This window comes from Pongo pygmaeus, chromosome 5 (genome assembly GCF_028885625.2).
Source record: "Pongo pygmaeus isolate AG05252 chromosome 5, NHGRI_mPonPyg2-v2.0_pri, whole genome shotgun sequence".
Lineage (NCBI taxonomy): Eukaryota > Metazoa > Chordata > Mammalia > Primates > Hominidae > Pongo > Pongo pygmaeus.
The window spans coordinates 142,758,090-142,780,856 of NC_072378.2; the positions used below are offsets into that span (position 1 = coordinate 142,758,090).

Sequence of the window (22,767 nt, forward strand, 5' to 3'; positions counted from 1 at the left end):
GATAGCTAGAAAGGACCTTCAGGGACTTCTTGAGAAGTCTTTTATCAGAGAAGAAATTGAGAAAGTCAGGTGTGTATGTTTGCTGTGGGACAGTGAAGAATAAGGAGAGGGAATGGTGCACTTCCTTCATTCTGGGTGACTGTCTTTAATTCAGGGGTCTCTTTTTACCATATACTGGGACATTATTAAAAAGTCATAATATACACCATTCTAATATCTGCCTTTTTATGGGACAATATTTTGAAGATGTCAGCAACCAAAACAAATATGGCTATGATAATAATTGCTAATACTTAAATTATATTTAAATTGAACACACATTTTGTACTAAATGTCATTTTAAGTGCTTAACACATATTGATTGATTACCTACACCAGAGACCCCATGTTACGGGTTCTATAATTGACCCTATTTTGCAAATAAGGAACGTAAGGCACATGGAGATTAACTAACTTACCCAGTGTCACTTAATTAGTAAGTGGCCAAGCCAGGATTGGAACTTGGAAAGTTTAGTATTAGAGCTGTGCTCTTCTAACCAGTATAAATTAGACTGTCATTCATCATAAACAGGATTAGATATGAGATTTAGTACCAGGATAGGCAAGCTCATTCTTGCCCAGGGGAGAAGTATGAAGGTCCAAGAGCCATCTCTCTGGCCAGCAGTGTATTCTGTGAGAAAACACTAGGTTTGCAGTGTGTTAACATATTTGTTTCAAACAAACAATATTTGTTTCCCACAATACTTCCTGGATACCTAACTGTGAAAAAGTATGATTCAGTTTTACAGGGATTCCTAAGCTTCTCTAAGAATTTCTCTAGACCAGAGGTTGGCAAATTAGGGCCTGTAACAGGCCATGCATTTTTGTTTGTTTGTTTAGAGACAGGGTTTCACTCTGTCCCCCAGGGTGGACTATAGTGGTGCCATCAGAGATCACTATAACCTTGAACTTCTGGGCTCAAGTGATCCTCCTACTTCAGCTCTCCTGAGTAGGTAGGACATCAGTGTGCACCACCATGCCCAGCTAATTTTTTAAAACATTTATTGTAGAGATGAGGTCTCACCATGTTGTCAAGGCTGGTCTGGAACTCCTGGCCCCATGTGATCCTCCCTCCTCAGCCTCCCAAAGTGGTGGGATTACAGGCATGAGGGATTGTGCCCAGCACACGTTTTTTTAATACTTGTTTTTCTTGGTTGGGGTCTTACTATGTTGCCCAGACTGGCCTCAAACTCCTGGGCTAAAGCAGTCTTCTAATCTCAGCCTTCTGAGTAGCTGGGACTAAGCTCCCTTGCTCTTATAAATAAAGTTTCACTGGAACACAGCCATGCCCATTAGTTTATGTATTGTCTTTGTCTGCCTCTGTGCTACAATGGCTGTGTTAATTGATTGTGATCAATACAATATAGCCCGCCATCCTAAAATGTTTACAGTCTAGCCCTTTAGGAGAACATTTGCCAACCCCTGAAGCTTGTCTAAAGAACTATGAGAGTCCACTTTGCTGAACCACATACTTTGGACAGCACTAGAAAAGACCTGCTAGATCTCCTCAGCCAGGGAAAACAAACCAATCACCCACAGGCTAGTTTAGCCCTAGGACATGGGTGGTGGTGGTAGCATTTCTTTGTTCCTGTTCATTTACATTTGTTTCACACAGTGCTTTTAATTGATGAATTATTTCCGTATTAAACAATTAGATTTCACATAAAAATGAAGTTTTGGATTTTTCTGGTAAACAGAATACACTAGGCTACTATATCTGCATGGCCAACACAGCTGGAGCTAAATGGTGGCTGCTGCTTTCAAAGGGGCTTCCCAGTTTACTTCAGCCCTTAGCAACCCCTTATTCTTCCCACTCCAGCCCCCTTTTTGTCTTTAGATGACCATCTGGCCCTGATAGGCTTTTAAATGGGAATGCTGATTTATGCCACTCCCTTTATACGGGCCAGGAAACTGAAGCTTAGACCGAAAAAGTGGCAGAGGCAGTTGGTGGGCTCCAACACGTATCTCCTGTCTCCTTGTCTAGTATTTATGTCTGGGAATACTCATTTAAAAAATTATTTTAAATTATTTTAATTGATTGATAAGAACTATATGTGTTTATGGTGCACAACATGTTTTAATATAGGTATACATTGTGGAATGGCTAATTTGAGCTAATTAACTTCCATTGTTATCTCATGTACTTATAATTTTATTTGTAGACAGAACATTTAAAATCTCTCAGCAATTTTCAAGTATACAATCATTGTTTTTAACAATAATCATCATGTTGTACAATAGATTTCTTGAATGTATTTCTCCAGTCTAACTGAAATTTTCCATCCTTTGACCCATACATTCTCAACTCCTGTGCCCCGTCCACCCATGTGCCCCTGGAAACCACTCTTCTATTCTTTGCTTTTATGAGTTCAACCTTTTTAGTTTCCACATTTAAGTAAGATCATGCAGTTCTCATAATTTCTTAAACTCTGTCACTGAGACTCCTTTCCCAAGCCTTAAGATTATCGGAGTGCATCAAATACATACTCATGTATCTTAGTCATCTATAAGTTTTCAAAGTAATTTTGTCAAAAGGGTACCGTGAACTTAACGGAGTCAATATATTTGAGTCTTTCTAACTTTTATAGTGATCTTCTTGCCATTCCAAGATGACGTTAAACACTCACATTCCAGACATTCAGATGTCCTGGACTGTGTTTCAGGAGAAATGATGGGAGAGGGAATTTCCTGCTGCTTAATCATCAACTTTGGGAGTTGAAGAGTCCAAGTCACTCATTAACTGACAGGAAATACCTGTAAACAGAGATTATATCAAGGCTTGTTAGCTAAGCAAATCTTTGATAAGTGTACCCTGTTAACATTTTAACCTTTCATTTTTTTTCCAGAAAATGAAAGCATCTTGCTGTTTATGGTTATAATTTCCAACAAACTAATCAGTACAGTAACCAATGGGAGAATAGAAATTTATTTCTAGCATTCCATTGAATGGACAATGTCTGCTAAATATGAGCTTTTATTTCAGGATTAATTTGTGATGGAAAAATAAATAGATTTTGCAAAGGTATATTGCTAAATAAATTTTAGTATGAAAGTAACATAGTAGAATTGAACTGACTCAATTCAACATTAAAATATCCTGTCATTTTTTTCACATATTAAACATCCTAGCCTTAATAAAAGTGATATATTATTAATAAATACAATTTTAGTATATGACTTTGTTTTCCTATACTTTTCTAAAAAATATTTGGGAAATGTACCTTAATTAGGAAATTTTCAGCAGATTTTTAAAAACATGGTTAAACCTGTCAATACTTTTAAAAACGAAATGCTTTATTTAGCAGTAAATCTGCTTCATTTTATAGCATCTTCATTTTTCTCAGAACAATTTTATTAAATACATTCAGTTTTATGACCCTCATGGATAGATAAATTTTTAATGGACTCTTTAATTATAGGTGCAAGTATTTATTTGCCTGTGTAATGATTCAAGTTTAGATACTGGCTAATGTCCGTCAATTTTCACAAAGAACAGACAGTGCCTTCTCTACTAGTTTTATTTATTTTACTGATTACTACTCTTTCCTGAGGGAGTGGTACAGTATAACGCAATGAATAGTCTAAGTTCAAACAAATTACATTTATTTTAACAAGCATTTATTAGGCGCTTCCATCGGTTAGCTACTGTGGATGTAGAGATAAGACACACTTCATAAATACTTTATTGTTATTCTTTTCTGAAATTCCTGGATTTGTACTTTTGTTTCCCTCTCTAGGATTTTTTACAGAGTTTGCTAAGGTTTCATCAACTCTTGGATTTTTACCATTTCATAATCATTACAGTTCTGTTCTTCATAGCTATAAAACTTCAATTCATTATTGGCTCCTCCCTTGCACTTCTAACAAATGATTGAATGTAATATTTTTAGATTACTAAATCATTTTTAAATAATAAAATTAAGATAAAATCACTTTATCTTTACAAAGGACTTTATACTTTGAGGATGCCCAAACTCTTTATGAACATAGATGACTAAATTTCACTTTAAATATATTTATTTATGAAAAGTTCAAAAATTCATCTTAGTAACAACTGCAAAGAAAAAATGAAAGGAATTACTGTTTTTATTTTTCTGTTATTGCAACTTATTGTGAGGATTTGCTCTTCGGTTATTTGGAGTATTATTAAGTAGGTATGAGAGGAGCAGTGGGCTTACACATCAGTCTTTTTTACCACAACTTGTGTAAATATTAACATATAGTGACTCCTTTCAGTAGCATAATTTGGAAAGAACAACAGATAGAGAAGGATTAACAGCTTTAGAGCTTTTCCTCAACTGCCTGTTTCCAGTGATTACATTTTTTTCAAGAAAACTTGGCTCTAAATTTTGCTGTTAATGTTGTAGAACTTTGCTTCTTAGTTCAGCTAGAACCTGGGTTCTTGTCACACAACTAGGAAAATTTAGGCACACGGACACATTGAGGGGTGAGTAGAGCAGGACTTTAGTGGGCAAAAAGGAAATACAAAACAAAAAACAACAACAACAAAAAGCTCAGCAAAGTGAGATGGAGGCCTGCTAACAGGCCCTCCACCTCACTGATTGATTCCCAGGTCCCCACAGGAGCTGGAGAGAGCAGGCTCCTCCCCTGCCTAAGGCATGAATTCCCCGTGGCTCCACCCACCTCCCACAAGTCGGGCTCCAGTCCGCTGTGGGCATGCTCAGGCAAGGCCTGGGCAGGTTTCCTCATCTGCACAAAAGCATCTGATGTAAACACTAGTGGGGCAGGTGGGAGATTCTCTGGGGGCCCCTTTTTATCTGCCTAGACATTTGGCTGTCTCATTAATATTAAGTAAACACCTGAAAACACCTTTCTGGTAGCCTCGAAAATCAGTGAACACATACAGATCATATTCTAAAACCAATTTGTTGATGATAAAACGTATTATCCAGGAGAGTGGATGTTTGTTCTTCCTTAACAACCTCCTGATGTGTAAATCCATCAGCCAAAGAAAACTGATTGTGATATTGACTTTTTATGCAGATATGCTGAAAATGGAACTGGGTAGAAATAAAGTTTGTGTACACTTTCGATATTTCATGTATTTGTTTATTTTGGTGTGTTTGTAATGCAAGTTTTCATTTATCAATTAAATGTCCTTTTAATTAAATTAGTCACTTGTATTTATACCATTTTTACTTAAAAATATTCCAGTTTGATTTTTATTGTTATATTGGATCATATTAAAATAGTGTTTATTGAGTGTTTAAAGCAATGTCAATTTGCTAAACTAGAAGTTCCCCAGAAGGAACAGCTAACTAAAATACTGAGAAGTAAATGTTGCAGTTTCCCATAAAAGAATGCTACATATTGAAATTTATACTTGTTACTGTGCAATGAAACTGATGAAATGTTCAAGAAAATTGTTAAATATCTTGCTGTAAATCGTAGCTCTTCTGATTTTCTTTTCTTATTTTTACCTCTAAGCTCTTTAACATACTAGTGGGAATGTAGTTTGCCTAAAAACTACTTTCCCACAACACTGAGCCCTTATCTCCCTTTGTCTTCCAGAGATATTGTATCAGTGCCAGAAGTGGCCTAAGAAGCCCTTGACTGCCAACATTGTGTGTAATATGAGAACCACAGGAACTCCCTCCAGGGTCTCCTCTGTTGCATGCTACAGAGGCTGAGATTTCATTAGTCTCTGAACTTTAAAGGCTTTTTAGTTTGCGGAAGTCCCTTACAAAATATAAGTACCTACAAAAGGGAGGTCCTACAAAAAGTAGACATACAGCAAATGCGATGCAAGGGAATAATGGGCAAAAAGCATTCAAGACAAAATTCCACCTCAGTCCTGCCTTAACTTCTGCCTCCTCGAATGTTCTTTTTTCATCGTGCATTTGCTTAAGTTTTCAATCTTTAAAATTCCCCCTTCCTCTCTCTGCTTCCTTTCACAGCCAAGCTTCCTCTTCTTGCATTCACTCGTCAGACCTTGGCAGTCTAGATTTCATCATTCCCACACAACTCAAACTATTTTCTGTAGAGGTATTACCAAAATCCCAATGCAAAGTTAAAGGTCTTCTCATTCTTTATCATTCTTGGCCTTTCTGGAATTCTTGATATTGCCACACCCTGCATTAAACTTTCTTCTCTTAAATTATGTAAAACCACCTCTGTAAAAGCTGTTTTTACCTTTTTAAGTCTATAGCTCTTTTTCTTATATCTGATGCTTAAATATAGAAATATCTGTGGTTCCATCCTGTTTCCTTCTCAAATCTACAATCTATCTCCAGTGATCCCAAACACTCTATAGCTTCTGATGAGTATTTCCTGGCTACACCTCTTACAAAAACACTTTTGCGTCTAGGTGTCACACAGGCACCTCAGTTTCTATTACTGGACTTTGTGTTTACCCTACCCCACCTAAGTCTGCTCTTCTTCTATTATTTCCCATCTCCTTTTATTAGATCGATATGTACCAGTTTTTCAAGTTGGAAATCAGCAAAACATCCTGTCTTTAATTAGTTGCTAAATGTTATGCATTCTATCTTTAAATTTCTTGTATCTGTATCTATCTCTTTCTGTCGATCCTTATTGCATATGATATCAAGGCTGAATTATTAGTAGTAGTCCTGCTTCTGTTTCCCTTCTTTTGGTTGTAGAGCCTAAATGATTGTTTTCAAATGAAATATAGTTTACTTGCCTACTTCCTCCTTATTTTCCCTCACTGCCTTTAAGAAAGAGTTCACGGGCCGGGCGCGGTGGCTCACGCCTGTAATCCCAGCACTTTGGGAGGCCAAGGCGGGCGGATCACAAGGTCAGGAGATGGAGACCATCCTGGCTAACACGATGAAACCCTGTCTCTACTAAAAATACAAAAAATTAGCCTGGTGTGGTGGCAGGCGCCTGTAGTCCCAGCTACTCGAGAGGCTGAGGCAGGAGAATGGCCGGAATCCGGGAGGCAGAGCTTGCAGTGAGCCGAGATTGCGCCACTGCACTCCAGCCTGGGCGACAGAGCGAGACTCTGTCTCAAAAAAAAGAAAACGAAAGAGTTCACAATGTTAGTTCACCTCGTGAACCCAAAATATCTGAGACCGGTTTCAATTAGTTTAGAAAGTTAAGGACACACCCGTGACACAGCCTCAGGGGGTCCTGATGACATGTGCCTGAGATGGTCAGGGTACAGCTTGCTTTTATATGTTTTAGGGACACAATACATCAACCAATACATGTAAGATTTACATTGGTTCAATCTGGAGAAGGGTGGGACAACTCAAAGTAGTGGGGAGAGGGCTTCCAGGTAGTAGGTAAATTTAAAATTTTTCTGATGGACAATTGATTGAGTTATTATCAGTAGAAATGAAATGTCTGGATTAAATAAAGGGTTGTGGATACCAAGATTTTATCATGCAGGTGAAGCCTTCAGGTAACAGGCTTCACAGAGGATAGATTATAAATGTTTCTTATCAGACTTAGGGTCTGTGTTGATGTTAATGCTGGAGGGGTGTAATGAGGCATGTCCAACCCTCTCTTCCATCATGGCCTCAACTCGATTTTCAGGTTAACTCTGGAGGGACCTTGGCCAAGAGGAGGAGTCCATTCCCATGGTTGTGGGGGGCCCTAGAAGTTCATTTTTGGTTTACAATCTTGAGTGCCCACCACTCAAGGTTCCAGTGTGTGGGATTAACCACTGGAAGAAAGACAGAGGGTTCTAGTGCTCATGGTGTTGATATTTTCCAAAGCCTTACAGCAGCTATCCATTGTTTGTGTATCTGATCATCCTTATCAGTTTTTTACTTTACTTCAGCAAAGCCCAGTGCACAGACCATTTCAGTGCCTCCTTGGTATTTGTTTTAGAAATTCTGTCTGCCAGTAAAATACCCATCTCTACTCTCTTAGCCCTGGCTCTCTCACAGCCTCCTGTGCCTCATGGGCCTTCTTCTTTGAAATGGATTTTCTGTTCACTTTTCTTACCAAGCTGCTGTCACATCCTCCTTTGGGCCACTGCCACCTTCGAAGCACTTCCCTAATAGCACTTAGAACTGTGACACCATCTCCCTTTCATGCCTCCCTGAGAGCAGCGACTTAGCTTAAAGCATCATTCTGGCCTCTGTATCTCACATAATGTAGGCAATAAGTAAATGTTTGTTGAATGAATGTGTAAAGGTCTGTGACAAGAGCTTCTTGCCAGTCAGTGTCATGTCATAGCCTGCCTGTAAGATCAGGCCTTTCTGAAGTATCATGATTCCTTCCTTGGGCCAAGTGCCCCGAGGTATCAAGGATGAAGAAACCATGCCTCTGGAGATACTGTTAAACTGTTAGGTTATTTTCTGCTTATGCATACCGTTTACCTAGTTACGTATCTTTTGTTAGCTCATGCGCGGGCTGTGCCCTCACATTCCCACAGGAAAGTTTTGAAATGTTTATTAGAATAAAATCACTATTATGTAAATGTCCCTTAAAATTAAATATATCGTGCATATTATATATGTGTGTGAATATATGTATGTGTATACACACATATACATATATATTTGTATTTTTGTGTGTTTATGATACAATATGCTTTGTTATAAGCTTAGCCAATTTTTCTCACACTCAAGCTGTTGGAAAAAGTTTGTTAATTGTCAGAGGGAGATTTAGTGCAACAATGAAAATCTACTTCTACTAAAAAATCAGCTCAAAACTTGATTCCTGCTGAGGATGAGTTAGTAAAAGCTTGAAATAAAAAGACACAGAGACTGAATTGAAGTCACAGAAACATGTTTCTGGAATTACAAATAGCATATGCTAGGATGTATGAACCAAAACTGCATTTTATGGGTAATTCATATTAACTTCACTTTTGAAACTTATTCTTGATGTTTGTATTATTTTATTTGTATGAATTCCCACCCAAACTCTTAAAATTTATTATACAAAAAAGCCCTGAACTTTTTGCATAAACTTTAAGGGGCAGTGGCACTGCTTTTGTTTTCATGTGTGATGACTGATAAGTTGAGTTAAAGATTTCGAGGACAATTTCAATACTTTGGCTTTACATTTGAGAAAATTAAGGCACAGTGACCTTAAGAGACTTTCTTGATATCAAAGAATTACTGGTGGACTCTTCTAGGGCTGCTTCTATTACATCAACCGTATGATTTTTCTGGATAATATCACTAAATCATAAATCAAACTTACATATTCTCTTTGTGTTAAGGTTCCTACCTGATCCCGCTCCCGGCAGCAGAACTGGCCAGCTGTGCAGACCTGGGGACCCTCTGTCAAGGTAGGGAGCCCACACCATGCTCTGGAATCTCTTTGCTTTCTACTTGCAATTTTGGATAATGTAGTTGTCATTGTTTTGATTTGTATCTGAATTTTCACTTGGAAAGCCAGAAAAGAGCAAAACAGAAGAATTTCTACATGTGTTTTAGTTGTGTGGGTGCACAGTACGTACGGCATGGAGAAAGAATGCATTCACACCATGGGTAACCACAAGTCCACAAAGCTCTGAGTTTTAAAAATGTGAATTTATATCCTATTAAATACAGATTGGTTTCATTTTTCCCCCATGTCTTCTCAAGAATATACTGGACTTGCAAAAAGTCCAGTATAAATACAGTGGTACAATACTTTGAAGAAGTATTCATGTCTATAAAATAAAGAGGGAAATTAATTTGACTATTCAGTTAACTTTAAGATAAGGCCATGAGGCAATTTATGATGACAAGATAACTTAAATCTTAAGATTAAAATGGTTATAGTGAACTAATGTTAATGTAACTGTGTTAATTATTATGATGCTTACTATATCGTGGTCAGTATTTCAGTTATATGTTACGTACTAAATGGCTGCATGCTAAACAATACATAATTAAAGTTATACAAGTTTTAAAATAATAATATAAATATTTTGCTTTATTTTATCATTGCTCTTCCTAATTATCCATGACCTTTTTCATCTATTTATTCTATTAAATACTTCTATAATGAAGTAGCATGTTCTATGTACCACATTAGGAATCACAGCCATGCCTTTTGTAAAAGCTGGATCTCTTATTAAGAAGATCATAGCACAAAAGTGACAGGCATTAGAAGTGAGATTGAAGAAATAAAAACCTAAGCTCTCTTCTGTGGTTCCAGCGTGAGAGTAGGGCAGGCAGGCGGTGGGGTGGGGTAACTCATTATTATCTTTTTTTCCTTTTGGAGACATTATTTCTTTGATATTATTATTAACACCCTATGAAAATTAAGTCATCAAGTAGTTTTTTTTCTCCATGATCTCCGTGTAGTTTTCAAATTGTTATATGAAATTTAAAAATCTGTAATTCTGTTTAGTTCAAGATCTGAAGTTTAAAAAAAGTTATTTTTATTTTTAAAATTCTTCTCACCTGGGATATCTGACATAATACTTTGAAAATGTCTCTCTTATAAAGCTTGCCCTGTGAAATACTTTTTATCCACCAATGTTTAGTAAACTTGTTGGAATCTTTAAATGATTAACTTAGTCTATGCATTTCATTTGTCTTTTTCTTTACATTCATCTTAAGAAGAAGTACATTTTTCTTCTGAGGTTTATTTCTCTAGTCTCAGTGTATTAGGCAAGCTTAGTTTAGATAACTTTCAAGCTGCACATCTGTACAGGCTGCTTTCTATAACTTTTTCTTTTGATAGACTCAGGAAACCAAGTTCTAGAAGGGTTTAGTGTTTTACTGTGTGATTGCCAGCTTGTTAATGGAGATCTAGGTCTAGAATCTAGAATCAAAATGTCCTTTCTCTCATCACTATGTGCTTGCTCCAGACCCTTGTGTATTATAGCATCAAAGGCCATGTGTACTGATTCTTAATGTGCCATAGAAAGCATTGCTTCATCTTATACATTACAACCTTGGAGTCTTTTGTATTTCAAAATGGTTTCCATTCTTCCCCTGTATATTTTAATGCATTAATTATAGATTGCTTATCCAAATTAACTGTCATGTGCTCTTTGCAAAATTACATCTTTCTCATCTTTATTACCAGCTACTGTAAACTCTCCTAGTACTACACCACCCACTGTCACCACTAACATGCCTGTTACTAACAGAATCGATAAACAAAGGAATGGTAAGAAATCATTACCTTTTATATTTTTAGTATGTCTAACATAAAAAATTGTATTCTAAGGATGGAAATATGTATTATTCCAACAAAGTTTCTGTTATTGGAGTCAATTGGTACATTTGTAGGTTTACAAGATTAGTAAAATTAATAAAGATCACTTAACTCTGTTGAGTTCCTCATTCTTATGACCAGTGGAATGAGTACATCTCCAGTACTCCTCTTTTGCTCTTTTAGCCAAAATTTTTTTCAAAGGAAGTTTTAGGGGAAAGGCATTTAATTAGAAGGCATTAATGTGCATCATAATAGAGATCAGAGAAAAACGTATTTCCATGGTATTTTGTCAGATTATTTGCTGCAGGAAACAAGTTTTAAAGGATTTTATAAATTTCAAAAAAGTAATTTTTTGAAATTAATAATTCTGAAATTAATAATAAAAAAGAAATTTTTTGAAATTAATAATTTAATTTCTCACTTAAGTGAACTTTATGGTCATATATTTGTGACATTTAAATCAATTTCCATAGTAATACTTTGCTTTCTGTTTTTATTTGCTGAAGAATAATAGAATATGATTATATATCAACTAAAACAAATCAATTTTTGAATGACAACACTTAAAGTCACTTCAAATACTTCTTGCTTTTTTTCTCCAAATACACTTTTCTATTATTTATAATTTGCAAATACAGCAGTGTACGGTAAAAAATAAACAGAGGAAAAGTCAGGTGAGTAGAATTCTTTAACCTGTTCCTAGATGAACGACATACCTGGCCTTTCGGTAATTCACAGTGAGCAATTTCAGTTTCTTCTAATAAAAGAGAAATTCCAATCAGGTGACCACACCATTGCTTTGAATACAGTAATATTCTCAAATATGAAGCATTAGAAGCAAAGGAATTTTCTTAACTCCAATCATTTAGCTTATGAGGCCAAGACATCTGTAATATATCACCAGGGACCCAAAACCCTGAGAAAAGAAACCCACATAGTTCATTTTTTGTTGGCTTCAGAGGTTACATCAATTTCCTCTGTAGGACATTTAAATTGGAACTATGGAATATTTTACATGAAACATAGATATAAATTTCATTAGGGTTATAAAGACATCGATTCAGGGAGTGTTTATGGTTATTCTGGTAGTTACACCAAGGAGATTTATGATGGAGCAAAAATTCCAGCAACCCCCAAGAAAGCAACAGCAGCTGAAATTTCCAGTGCATATTTCACATGGACTCTAGCCAGTAGATGGGAATATTATAATTCTAACTAAGTATTTCACTCTTTGTATGAACATACAAAGAGCCTCTGTGGTATTCTCCCTCCAGGATTGACACATCCTCTACTGCCCAAGAACATTTATACGGTGCTTCAGAGTCCTTGACTTGGTGGAGTGGAGCTGTATTCACTCAATCATGTCATTTCTGACATTCTTGAAGAAAGCCTTGTTTAGGCCATCTCTCTCTGCGTCATAACCTTCATTGGAGTTTTAACAAAGCAAGCAAATGTTAGAATCAGTTAAAATGGTCTGTCTTGACCACATTAATGAAAAAAATCTAATTCAGATCATTCTTAATCAAAATGTCATCAGCGTTTAAAAATATTCAGGTCATTATATGACAGAAATATTCTCAAAATTGTGTTCTCAAATTTGTGTACCATCTTAACAATTGTTATTTTTACCATGTCTCTGAACCACTTATACTATTTACTATGATTTTTTTTCCTAAATTGACTCACTTTTTAATGTAAACATTTGTGTTTACTTGGGAAAATCTATTTCACGATTGTAAAGTGAAACCAGTCCTACTTGTTATAACACAGATGTAAAAAGTGAATATAAATATAATGTAAACAATGTTTTAAAATTCTCCCTGTATCCTATTGCCTTCTCACATCTTAGAGCCTGAAGCCTTCATTATCTTTTTAAAAAGGAAGACTAACAAAGTATTAGAGACAGACTATATTAAGATTTTTTTCTTTGATGTAATCAAATTTGAAATAATTGAAAAGAGAATTACTTTCTCACCTTATGAATAAATGCTATTTAATGTCATGTCCTGGATTATCATCACTGATATAATACTAACAATTTCTTATTCTTTGGGAAACAGAGAGTAACATTCTCAGGCTTACATTCTGATATATTAGAGAATACTATTTTATTTACTGTAAGAAAGATTGGCACAACTGTCAAATCTATTATCTAATTTGTCCAGTCCTTTTAACTCTTGGCTATCAGAATTTTACTGAATTAATCAGTAACAATTTTGCATTGTGGGGAGAGGAGAGGGATTGAGTTTGCTTGATAATCAGATATATTTATCATAGTGTATCAGTAGAATTTGTTTTCCTGGCTTTTGTGAAATATCCCTGTTTTTCTGTGTAAAGTTATTTTTGTTGTCTGCAATAGGACTTTTATCTGATACCTCAAATTACACTAAGTCCTCATTAATGTCATTGATAGGTTCTTGGAAATTCTGACTTTGAGTAAAATAACATGTAATGAAACCAATCTTACCATAGGCTGATTGATATAAACAAGAGAGTTAAGTTCCTACGGCATATTTCTGGTCACAGAAACATCACCAAACTTCCAAATAAAGACTGAAACACTTCTAATATTAAACATTGCAGTTAATATGAGCTGTACATACATTTAAGAAACATTAGTGAAAACAAGATAATTGATTGCCCAATTTTGGGTGAGCCAGTGAGTGACTGCAGTCTTAGCGGCGGTGATGGGTTAAATCAAGAAACAAATGTTTGCACAATGAAAATTGTGAGGAGCACCTCCTGCCACCAAGCAGTTCCAAAACAATCACCAATATGGGGGTTCACCGAGTGCTTTTGTACTGTATCATTTATTGTCGTTCATTTATATGATTATCTTATACTTTATGAATTTTTGTTTTACAATAATTTGTAGCCATTCATTCATTGACTTTCCAACCTGCTTATTCCATCCAGTTCAGGGTAGCGGGTGGCTGGAACCATGCGGGCAGCTCGGGGCAGCAGGCAGGAACTAGCCCTGGCCAGGACTCCATCCCATGGCAGGGCACACTCACACACATCCACACCCACTCACACTGGGACCATGTAGACAGGCCAGTGAATCCAAGGTACACAGCTTTGGGATGTGGGAAGACACTGGAGGACCTGGAGAAACCCCATGCAGACATGGGGAGAACATGCAGACCCTGCGCAGACAGAGGACCTGGCCAGGCATTGACTCTTCTCCTCATCAACTTTGTAATGAAGCCCTGTTGAATGAAATGATGTTACTCGAGGACCTGCTGTGTACATTAAGAAAGTCTTTAAAGCTACTTTTCACAAACAGATATTTCAGGATATGGGTAATCTGGGGATTCCCACAAATAATGATCTTTTTTATGTTTTCCATTACATTCCCAAGAAAAGCTCTTGGACTAATTATTATTCCATTCCAAATCATATCTTCTCTGCTTCAAACATCACTAATGCTATTGAATAGTAAGCTTTTGTGAGGTTGTCACAAGCAACCCAAGTAAGGAATTAACTCCATTAGTCTCTATTATTGTTCTAAAAACCTAGTTTACAAGTAAGTACAGATTGTAACACTGCTTCCAGTTTCTCACATACGTTTAGCTGTTTAAATAACAAATTCCTTCTAAGATCATTTGAATGGATCCATTACTCTAGCTTTTTATGCCATATATCTTAAAGAAATTGTGTATGTAGGAGCTGCAGGATGCCAGTCGTATTGTAAATGCCACTGTCATAATAGAATTGCCTCATCACTAGTTCAAAGAAATAACCAGGTGTGTAGATTAGCATTTGGTTTATATTTTAATATCTATTTTTTCAAATAGGCCTATCATTTCAAACCTGTATTTTACGTCCTTGAAATAGCATAGATAGAGCAGTGTCATTTCTGTATTCTCCAAGAAACTCTGAAAAAAGTGTAAGAAGATAAAAAAGGGAAAGATTAATTGGAGCGAGACCTACAAAAAAAATGTTGTTTTGATACCACATTGGTAATGGCAGACAGTGATTTCTGCTTGAAGTTCTACATACTGAAAGAAGTATCTAAATGGAAAATGGATATATTCTGAAAACATTTTTCCCCAATTAATGTCTATAGTAAATTCTTTGGGCCTAGACGTCGTTATTAGGATAGGACATACATATTTTGAAGTCTCTGGAACACATGAAAATTTGTGAATAGCTTTTAAAACACCGTGAGTGTTGTTAACATTTGTAAGAGCGGACAACTTTACTGCTATGGTAACATGGAAAATCCTGCATAAGTGTGTCTTAATTATGCATTTCCTCCAATGGCAATGTTGAAGCCAATTATTTTGCTGTAGTCCAAAACCCTTCTCATCAGCCCTTCAGTGGGCATATTTTTTTATGCTGCTTTGACAGTTCACTCTTGGACTTTTCTCATGGTTACTTGTTTACTGCACTGTTCAAAAATTTTAAATAAGTATAACAAGTGGACTGGGGCAGGAAACAGTGTTTAAAGAAAACATCTTAAATATTTGGATGCTTTCTTAAAAACTCAGAAATGTCAATGATTTTTTAGAATTTTGCAATATTTTCCTTAGAGGGAACAAATACTACTGTTATAACAAAAGCATGCTTTAGGTTTCCATCTAGTGGTGGCTTTTCAGATACTCTGCTAGCATTGATAATGCAGATGCTCCTCCACTTACGATGGGGTTTGCATTCCTATAAACCCATTGTAAGTTGAAAATACTGGAAAATATCAAAAGTCAAAAATACATTTAATACACCCAACTTGCTGAACATCATAGCTTGCTGAACCCACCTTAAACACGTTCAGAACACTTACCTTAGCCTACAGCTGGGCAAAATCATCTAACACAGAGTCTATTTTATAATAAAGTGTTGAATATCTCATGTACTTTATTGAATGCTGAACTTAAAGTGAAAAGTGAAATGGTCATATGGGTACTAGAAGTACAGTTTCTACCAAATGCCTGTTGTTTTCCCACCATCGTAAAGTTGAATGATCTTGAACTATAAGTAGGGAACCTTCTGTATAGTCACAGAATATTATCAGGATCCTGAAATAACTCTTTGACCCTTGCAATTTTGAATTTCCTCCCAATCATTCAGAACATCTGTGATTTTATATGATGAGATCTACAGTGTAAAAGTTATCTTTATATGAATTATTATTTGTTTTATATGTTCCTCCAAATATTTTTCATTCAGAACATTTTTTAAAGGAATATAAAAGTCAAGATCATTAAAATACCTGAAGAATTTTAGAAATTGAAATAGTCTGCATAAATTAAACTCACCTGTGCTTGGACTTGTGCCAGTTTTATATATTACTACATCCAGGGGCAGCAATTTATATTATTTAGCACAAGACTCTGATTCTTACTGGAAAGACATTCCTTTGGTAGTGGGACTGGAATTTGCATTTTGGTGGATTTGGAAATTCCCAGAGGCAAATTTTTACATTTTTTTTTCTACTGCCTCCCCACAATTTTTACTGTTTTCTTCAACATTGCTATAATTATGTATTTCTATATTTTGTGTGCCTATTTTACTTAAGACTTACCCACATAAGCATGAAGAAAGATGATCAACAAAGGAGACTCAAAAAATTTTCTTCTCTCTATAACTTACCATAATTTAAAAGGGTCTTTTTCTCACTAGCTACTTTGACTAAAGCACCCATTTACAGCTATTTAGCAAACCCTTGCTGGTGAGTTTGATTTTTATTTTAAAAAATCAGTTTACTTTAAAGATTTCCCCCCACCCAAAAAGCAGAATCTTCTTTACAATAAGGTTTTCTTTTTATTTTCTTTTTAAAGTGATTTAGTCCAATGAAAATTCTACCTGCAAATATTGTTTCTTTATTTTCCTCTACTTTGGTATAAATGAGCATATTTAAGAAATTTTGATGAAAAGTCTGGTGAAATGCAGCCTACTAGTTTAATAGAAGTGTTTTATTAAGCAGGGGAAAGAGGAAAAGGAGAGGAATTAGGGCAGTAAGTATGTGTATGCCTGTTCTACTTTTTCAAGTTAATTCCTCCACATGATCTCATTCAAGTTTTCACATCCGAAACTCTTTGTCATTCTTTATAATGCACAGAAAGCATAATGCCTTGTTATAAGAAGTCAAATTGTACAAGAAAACAGTTAACGCATTACAGACAGTAGATATAAGAAATCTATAGAATTAAAAAATATGAAGAAACATATGCAAGTAATAAGAGTAAGCTAATTGATAACTATTTCTAAGAAGTTGGAAGGTCAATAAGCTTAACATCAAAATATTTCAGAATTTTTTTTGCCTATGTAGAAGGTGTTTCTTTTAACTTATATTGTAAATTATGTGATTATGAATAAAACTATATGATTATGTAAGACTTACATGATCGTAACTTTAAATTGTTTGGTAATTATATAACTATAAACATATAATTAATGGACTAATCCTATTTCCAATGGGCAGATGGAATTATCTATAGAATATCCGTAGTGATTCAGAACATCCTTCGTCACCCTGAGGTAAAAGTACAGAGCAAGGTGGCAGAATGGGTAAGTGAGCTTGTAACTTTTCTTTTTTAAAAAAATTTTTTAACTTCTGGGAATCTGGAAAAGACTAGTTAACTGAATCCACAGATCATACTGAAACACAGATGGTATTCATTAGAAATATATGAGTAGATATGTAAGTGAGGTGTTGTCTTATGCATAGGAAGAGAAGTACATTTGAATAAAGGATAAGAACTGAGCCTAATAGACTATCAATGTCTTAAAAAAAAAAAGTATAGCACAAATGGAAATAGATTTTGGTGGCAACAGGTATCTGTATTTCATATTAGATCCGTATATTTTCTGCTATATTTTTAAATAGATTATTTAAAAAATTGTTTGAATGTTTGATCAAAACCAGCAAGTATGAAAAGACGCATTATGGAAGTCTTCCACCCATCCTTGCTGCTCATCTGCATGGAACCAACCCAATAACCAACAGCAAATAGGAAATCACTATTAGTTTTCTCTACTTTTTTCCAGATTTCTTTGTGCACATGAAAGAAAATTAAACTATAGATTCTTATTTTCTTTCTTTTTTGCACTAAAAGTAGTATACTTTACATACTGTTCTATACCGTACTTATTTTTATTGTTGCCAGATTTGCAACATTAGAGAACTACATGTTTTTTTTGTTTTGAAAAAACAATGCATAATATTTCATTATGTGGCTGTTCAGTCATTTATTTAGCAGATCTTCTGTTGATGGACAGTTAGGCTGTAATTTATTTAACCAGTATCCTATTGGTGAACATTTTGTAGTTTTCAATTTAAAAAATTTAACATTTTATTTTCTTCTTTTTCTTACAAATACAACACAGGGATTTTTTCATTTTCTTCTTCACAATAACAATCTTAACAATTGTATTTTCCATAGGTTTCTATTTTTTCTATTATTTCATTTCCTACCTACAGCATACTGTGTGACTTTGTACTTCTTTTTATATATAATGCTGTTACAGTTCAAACAATTTTTTTTGAATTGAGTCACTATACATTCTGAAATAAGAAAAATGGGTTTTCATATATATTTGGTGTTTGATAAACGTGTCTTTGGTAGCAAAAGAAAGTATACACATTGAGAGGAAGTGGTAGCTACACACACACACACACACACACACATCTATATATATATGAAAAATAACTGATAGAAAACAGTCTTCATTTTAAAGGCAGTACTCTTTAAAAAAAAGTTAACCATAGGTAACAATAGTAGGTAATAACTCTGTTACAAAATTGGTGAGAAAGGTGAAATCCTCTACTGAAATAAAAGAAAAATACTACTGTTGATTTTTGGGAATGCCACATTGAGATTAGTAACTCATTCAAACACTAGGAGATGTTTAACCTCTCAATGGAGAGAGCAGGCTGCAGAAAGAGTATATTCTTTCTGTGTATCCCATTTTCTTTCCAGCATTGTTCTTTTTGTTTAAAGTCAGAATGATTTCAGAAGATAAAATTCATTATTTTCATTCTCAAATAAGCTACTGTTAGCTTATTTGTGCAAATAATGGGTAATGTTATTAATCTAAATTTAGCATTCACTAGAAAGTTTGTGCTAGATAAGGTATAAGCTTACATTTATATTTACTTCATGCATGGTTTTCGACATAGCTTTATTCTCATCTGCAGCTAAATTTTACTAGACATTTTTGTTTAAAATGCAAGATACCAAAGCAGATACTTGATAACAGAGAAAATATAAATAGTGTACCTGTTTCAAATTATTACTATTTACAATTTTTAAATAATTTAACACTTTTTTTGCCAGGATTCCCTAAAACTTACATTCAGTTTTAGAAATGCTTAAAAGAGAGGCTAAATGTGTATATGAAACAAGGCCTAAATCACTCTTCAGAGGTGATGTGTGAATAGGAGGCTCTCATGTCAGTGAGGGAATCTTGTTTTGCAGTTGTATGGGAAACTGCATCATAGAAGCTTCTTTATATTGGAGGAATCCATTGCTTCATTAAAAACTCTTATGCTGAGACCATAAAGACTGCTAAATAACCACATAATACATACATAGTTCCAATAGTATTGAACTTATTTTATTTTTTTAATTTATATTATTAATTTATAATTTTTCTTATTACTAATATTGTGAGATGGTAATTACTAGAAAAATGTTTTAGTGTATCTCAGTGTTTGTTAAATGAAGAATAGAGAAGGTATTCATTGCAAATCTTCTTTAATATGAGGGCTAGAGAGGAAATGATAGTTTTCCAAACAGACAGACTTGGGTTCCAATCTGGCATCTGCTACTGCTTACTTGGGTGATCTTGGGCAAACCATTTCTTATCTGTGAAAGCTCAGTTTCTTTATATATAAGACTATGGAGTATGTGGGGATAATACCTATTTCATTGGTTGTTGTGAGGATTGAAAGGAATAACATTTATCAAATTCTTGGTATACAGTGATCCATTAACTGTTACAATGATCCATTAACTGTTCACTCCTCCAACTCTTCAGGATTTTCCCAGGGTCTTGTCTCATTTAACAACTTATGTTTTAGGTAGAAACTTGAATTAGATATTTTTTAAAGGTATTAGCAAAACTCAGCCTTTTCCATTGTTTTCCAGCTCAATTCAACCTTCCAAAATTGGAACTACATGGTTTATGTCATTAATATCAGGTAAGACAGAATAAATTATTTGATAAGTTAAAAGTAGTGTCTAATTTAATGCTACTATTTGTCTCTCTGATTGTACCAAAATATACATACAAATACACACACATAGCTACTATATACATAATCTTTCTAAAACAACTGTGTATTAGTTCATTGCACAAAAAACCTCCATGCTGCAGCAATGGTTTTAAACTGTTTTGATCATGCATTCCAGTTAATTCATATTTGTTTTAAATCATGTTATAATGTGTCAAAAATTAAAATCGGATAATTAAATATAAATAGAAGTTGTTAGTTTCTTCTCACACCCTGGTGGATCACCTAGAGCACCCCCTGGTTGTGTGTACCCATTTCAAGACCACTTTTTTTTCCAGATCTAATCTCGTACATCAACAGTCTGATTGCAACCTAACTTTTTGAAATTATCCTTCACTGTATTTATATTTAAATCCTCCACTAATCTTTAGCAATTCGTATTGTCCATATATCCTCCCGTATACCTTGTTTTCATAGTTCTATACCTGAACTAGTTTCCTAAAGTTTATGTCATGACCCTTGAACGTATATCCTGTGAAGATAAGAGATTTAATAACACAGAAAAGGGGTCAAATTGTCATATAAGTTCAGGAAGTAGGTCATTGTACAAACTGAAGCAGATTTTTTTATCAGAACGTCTCAATTTCTTTAATAATATGAATTGTGAATCTTCAAAACAGAGCAAAAGCACACAGTTGCCTAGCTTTGTGAAAGAGGCTAGAACCTCAGGACACACATTTGGAAATATTGGCTTAGAATTCCCATTCTGTCTCTTTATTTCAGGTCCCCAAAATTTATTGTTGATGATGCAGTTGGTGAGGTGGATTAATGAATATATGTATTTGTGTTTTTAGTTTTCACCTGAGTGCTGGAGAGGACAAGATTAAAGTCAAGAGAAGCCTTGAGAATGAGCCAAGGTAACGGGACAAAGTCTTATAAAGAGTGTAACATTCTTTCTCTTGCTCACTACTTTATCTGGTAGAGAAATGAAAACAATTAGATAGGAAAGAAAAAATCACATAGCACAGTTATTTCTTTAGCATTACTGTACACTACTTTTTTCTTGTAGTTAAAACTGTAATATAACAGACTGGGTAGTAATGTATATCCAATGAAAAATAATTGAGAAATAGGGCATTTAAAATGGATGGATTATTATTTTTAGTATTTCCCGTTTATTTATGATAACCCATTGCCTCTTATTTGAAATTGCAAAGGTACCTTCAAAAAAAATAGCTTTAAATAAAGTGTTTATATCTGATAACATCTAATAATATGGATAATAGATGCCTAAATATTTTCAGCATTTAAAGCTATTAGCTAATTTTCTGAAGTCTCCCTTTTAAAATTTAGATCAGGATCATGCCTTAATCATGCAGGTAATTTAATGGATGTGTCCAGCGTATATGACCAGTTGGCATGTAAGGATCAAATGTAAAACAAACAAACAAAAAAAACCCATGTAAGGATCAAATGTAAAACAAACAAACAAAAAAGCAAACAAACAAAAAAACCCTAAACTTCCAAATGGAATAAATTTAGTTGTATTTATTATTCAGGTCATGTATTGCATCTCTGTAGACTTTTTTTTTTTTTTTTTTTTTGAGACGGAGTCTCACTTTGTCACCCAGGCTGGAGTGCAGTGGTGTGACCATCTCTCACTGCAGCCTTGAACTCCTGGGCTCAAATGATCCTCCTGCCTTAGCCTCCTGAGTAGCTGGGGCTACACACCTGTGCTAGCATGCCTGGCTAAATTTTAAAATACTGTTTTTGTAGAGACTGGGTCTCGCTATGTTGCTCAGGCTCATCTCAAACTCCTGGCCTCAAGTAATCCTCCTGTCTCAGCCCCCCAGAGTGCTGGGATTACATGTACAGGCGTGAGATGTCATATCTGGCCTCCATACAATTTTTAAAAAATTTGTTGTGAAGCAAAAGTTTCTATAAGTCTTGCTGGATCTCAATAGACTGAATTAAATCTTATGGATATACAGCCCTGATGACGGAGCTTGCTTCTTTTCAGGTGATATCTTCTTACTATGAGAAGATAAAATTTCATATGAGAATTGACCAGAGAGCTTTTGTTTTCTTTTCAATTCAACACTAGAAAAACAAATGTTTTGAAAGTTATATTGAAAGATGCCATTTTTGTATACATATTAAATGGACTGGATTGAGCCATCTGATTAGGGAAACTTGTTTTTATTTTCTGCTATTATAATTTTTTCTTTATGATATGAAAACACAGTAGTATATTTCAGTACTGTATTCTTGAAGGTGACAGAACTCTTCTCCACTATTTAACCAAATAATTTTTTTCAATCCTTTCTGTTAGGACATATTGCATCTTCAGTAATGGATCCAGCGGCAATCAGGATCCCTTTGCTGGACACTTTGTGTAGCGATCGGGACAGCCCTGGGTTTGGTAGATATAGCCAATGGTATACCTTCTT

The 22,767-nt window shown here is 34.8% G+C and overlaps 1 protein-coding gene across 11 annotated transcripts in view; it reads left to right on the top strand.

Moving 5' to 3' along the window:
* ADGRG6 (adhesion G protein-coupled receptor G6) overlaps nt 1-22,767 on the top strand; it is a 142,194-nt gene that overhangs the window by 70,081 nt on the left and 49,346 nt on the right. For 8 of the 11 annotated variants that reach the window (XM_063666662.1, XM_054492668.2, XM_063666667.1 and 5 more), the window contains exons 5-9: nt 9,203-9,271; nt 11,008-11,091; nt 17,564-17,649; nt 20,232-20,284; nt 21,172-21,234. In XM_063666662.1, coding sequence (XP_063522732.1) covers nt 9,203-9,271; nt 11,008-11,091; nt 17,564-17,649; nt 20,232-20,284; nt 21,172-21,234 — 355 coding nt within the window. The remainder of the gene's footprint in view (nt 1-9,202; nt 9,272-11,007; nt 11,092-17,563; nt 17,650-20,231; nt 20,285-21,171; nt 21,235-22,767) is intronic. The other 3 variants (XM_063666666.1, XM_054492670.2, XM_054492672.2) reach the window with 1 other exon arrangement.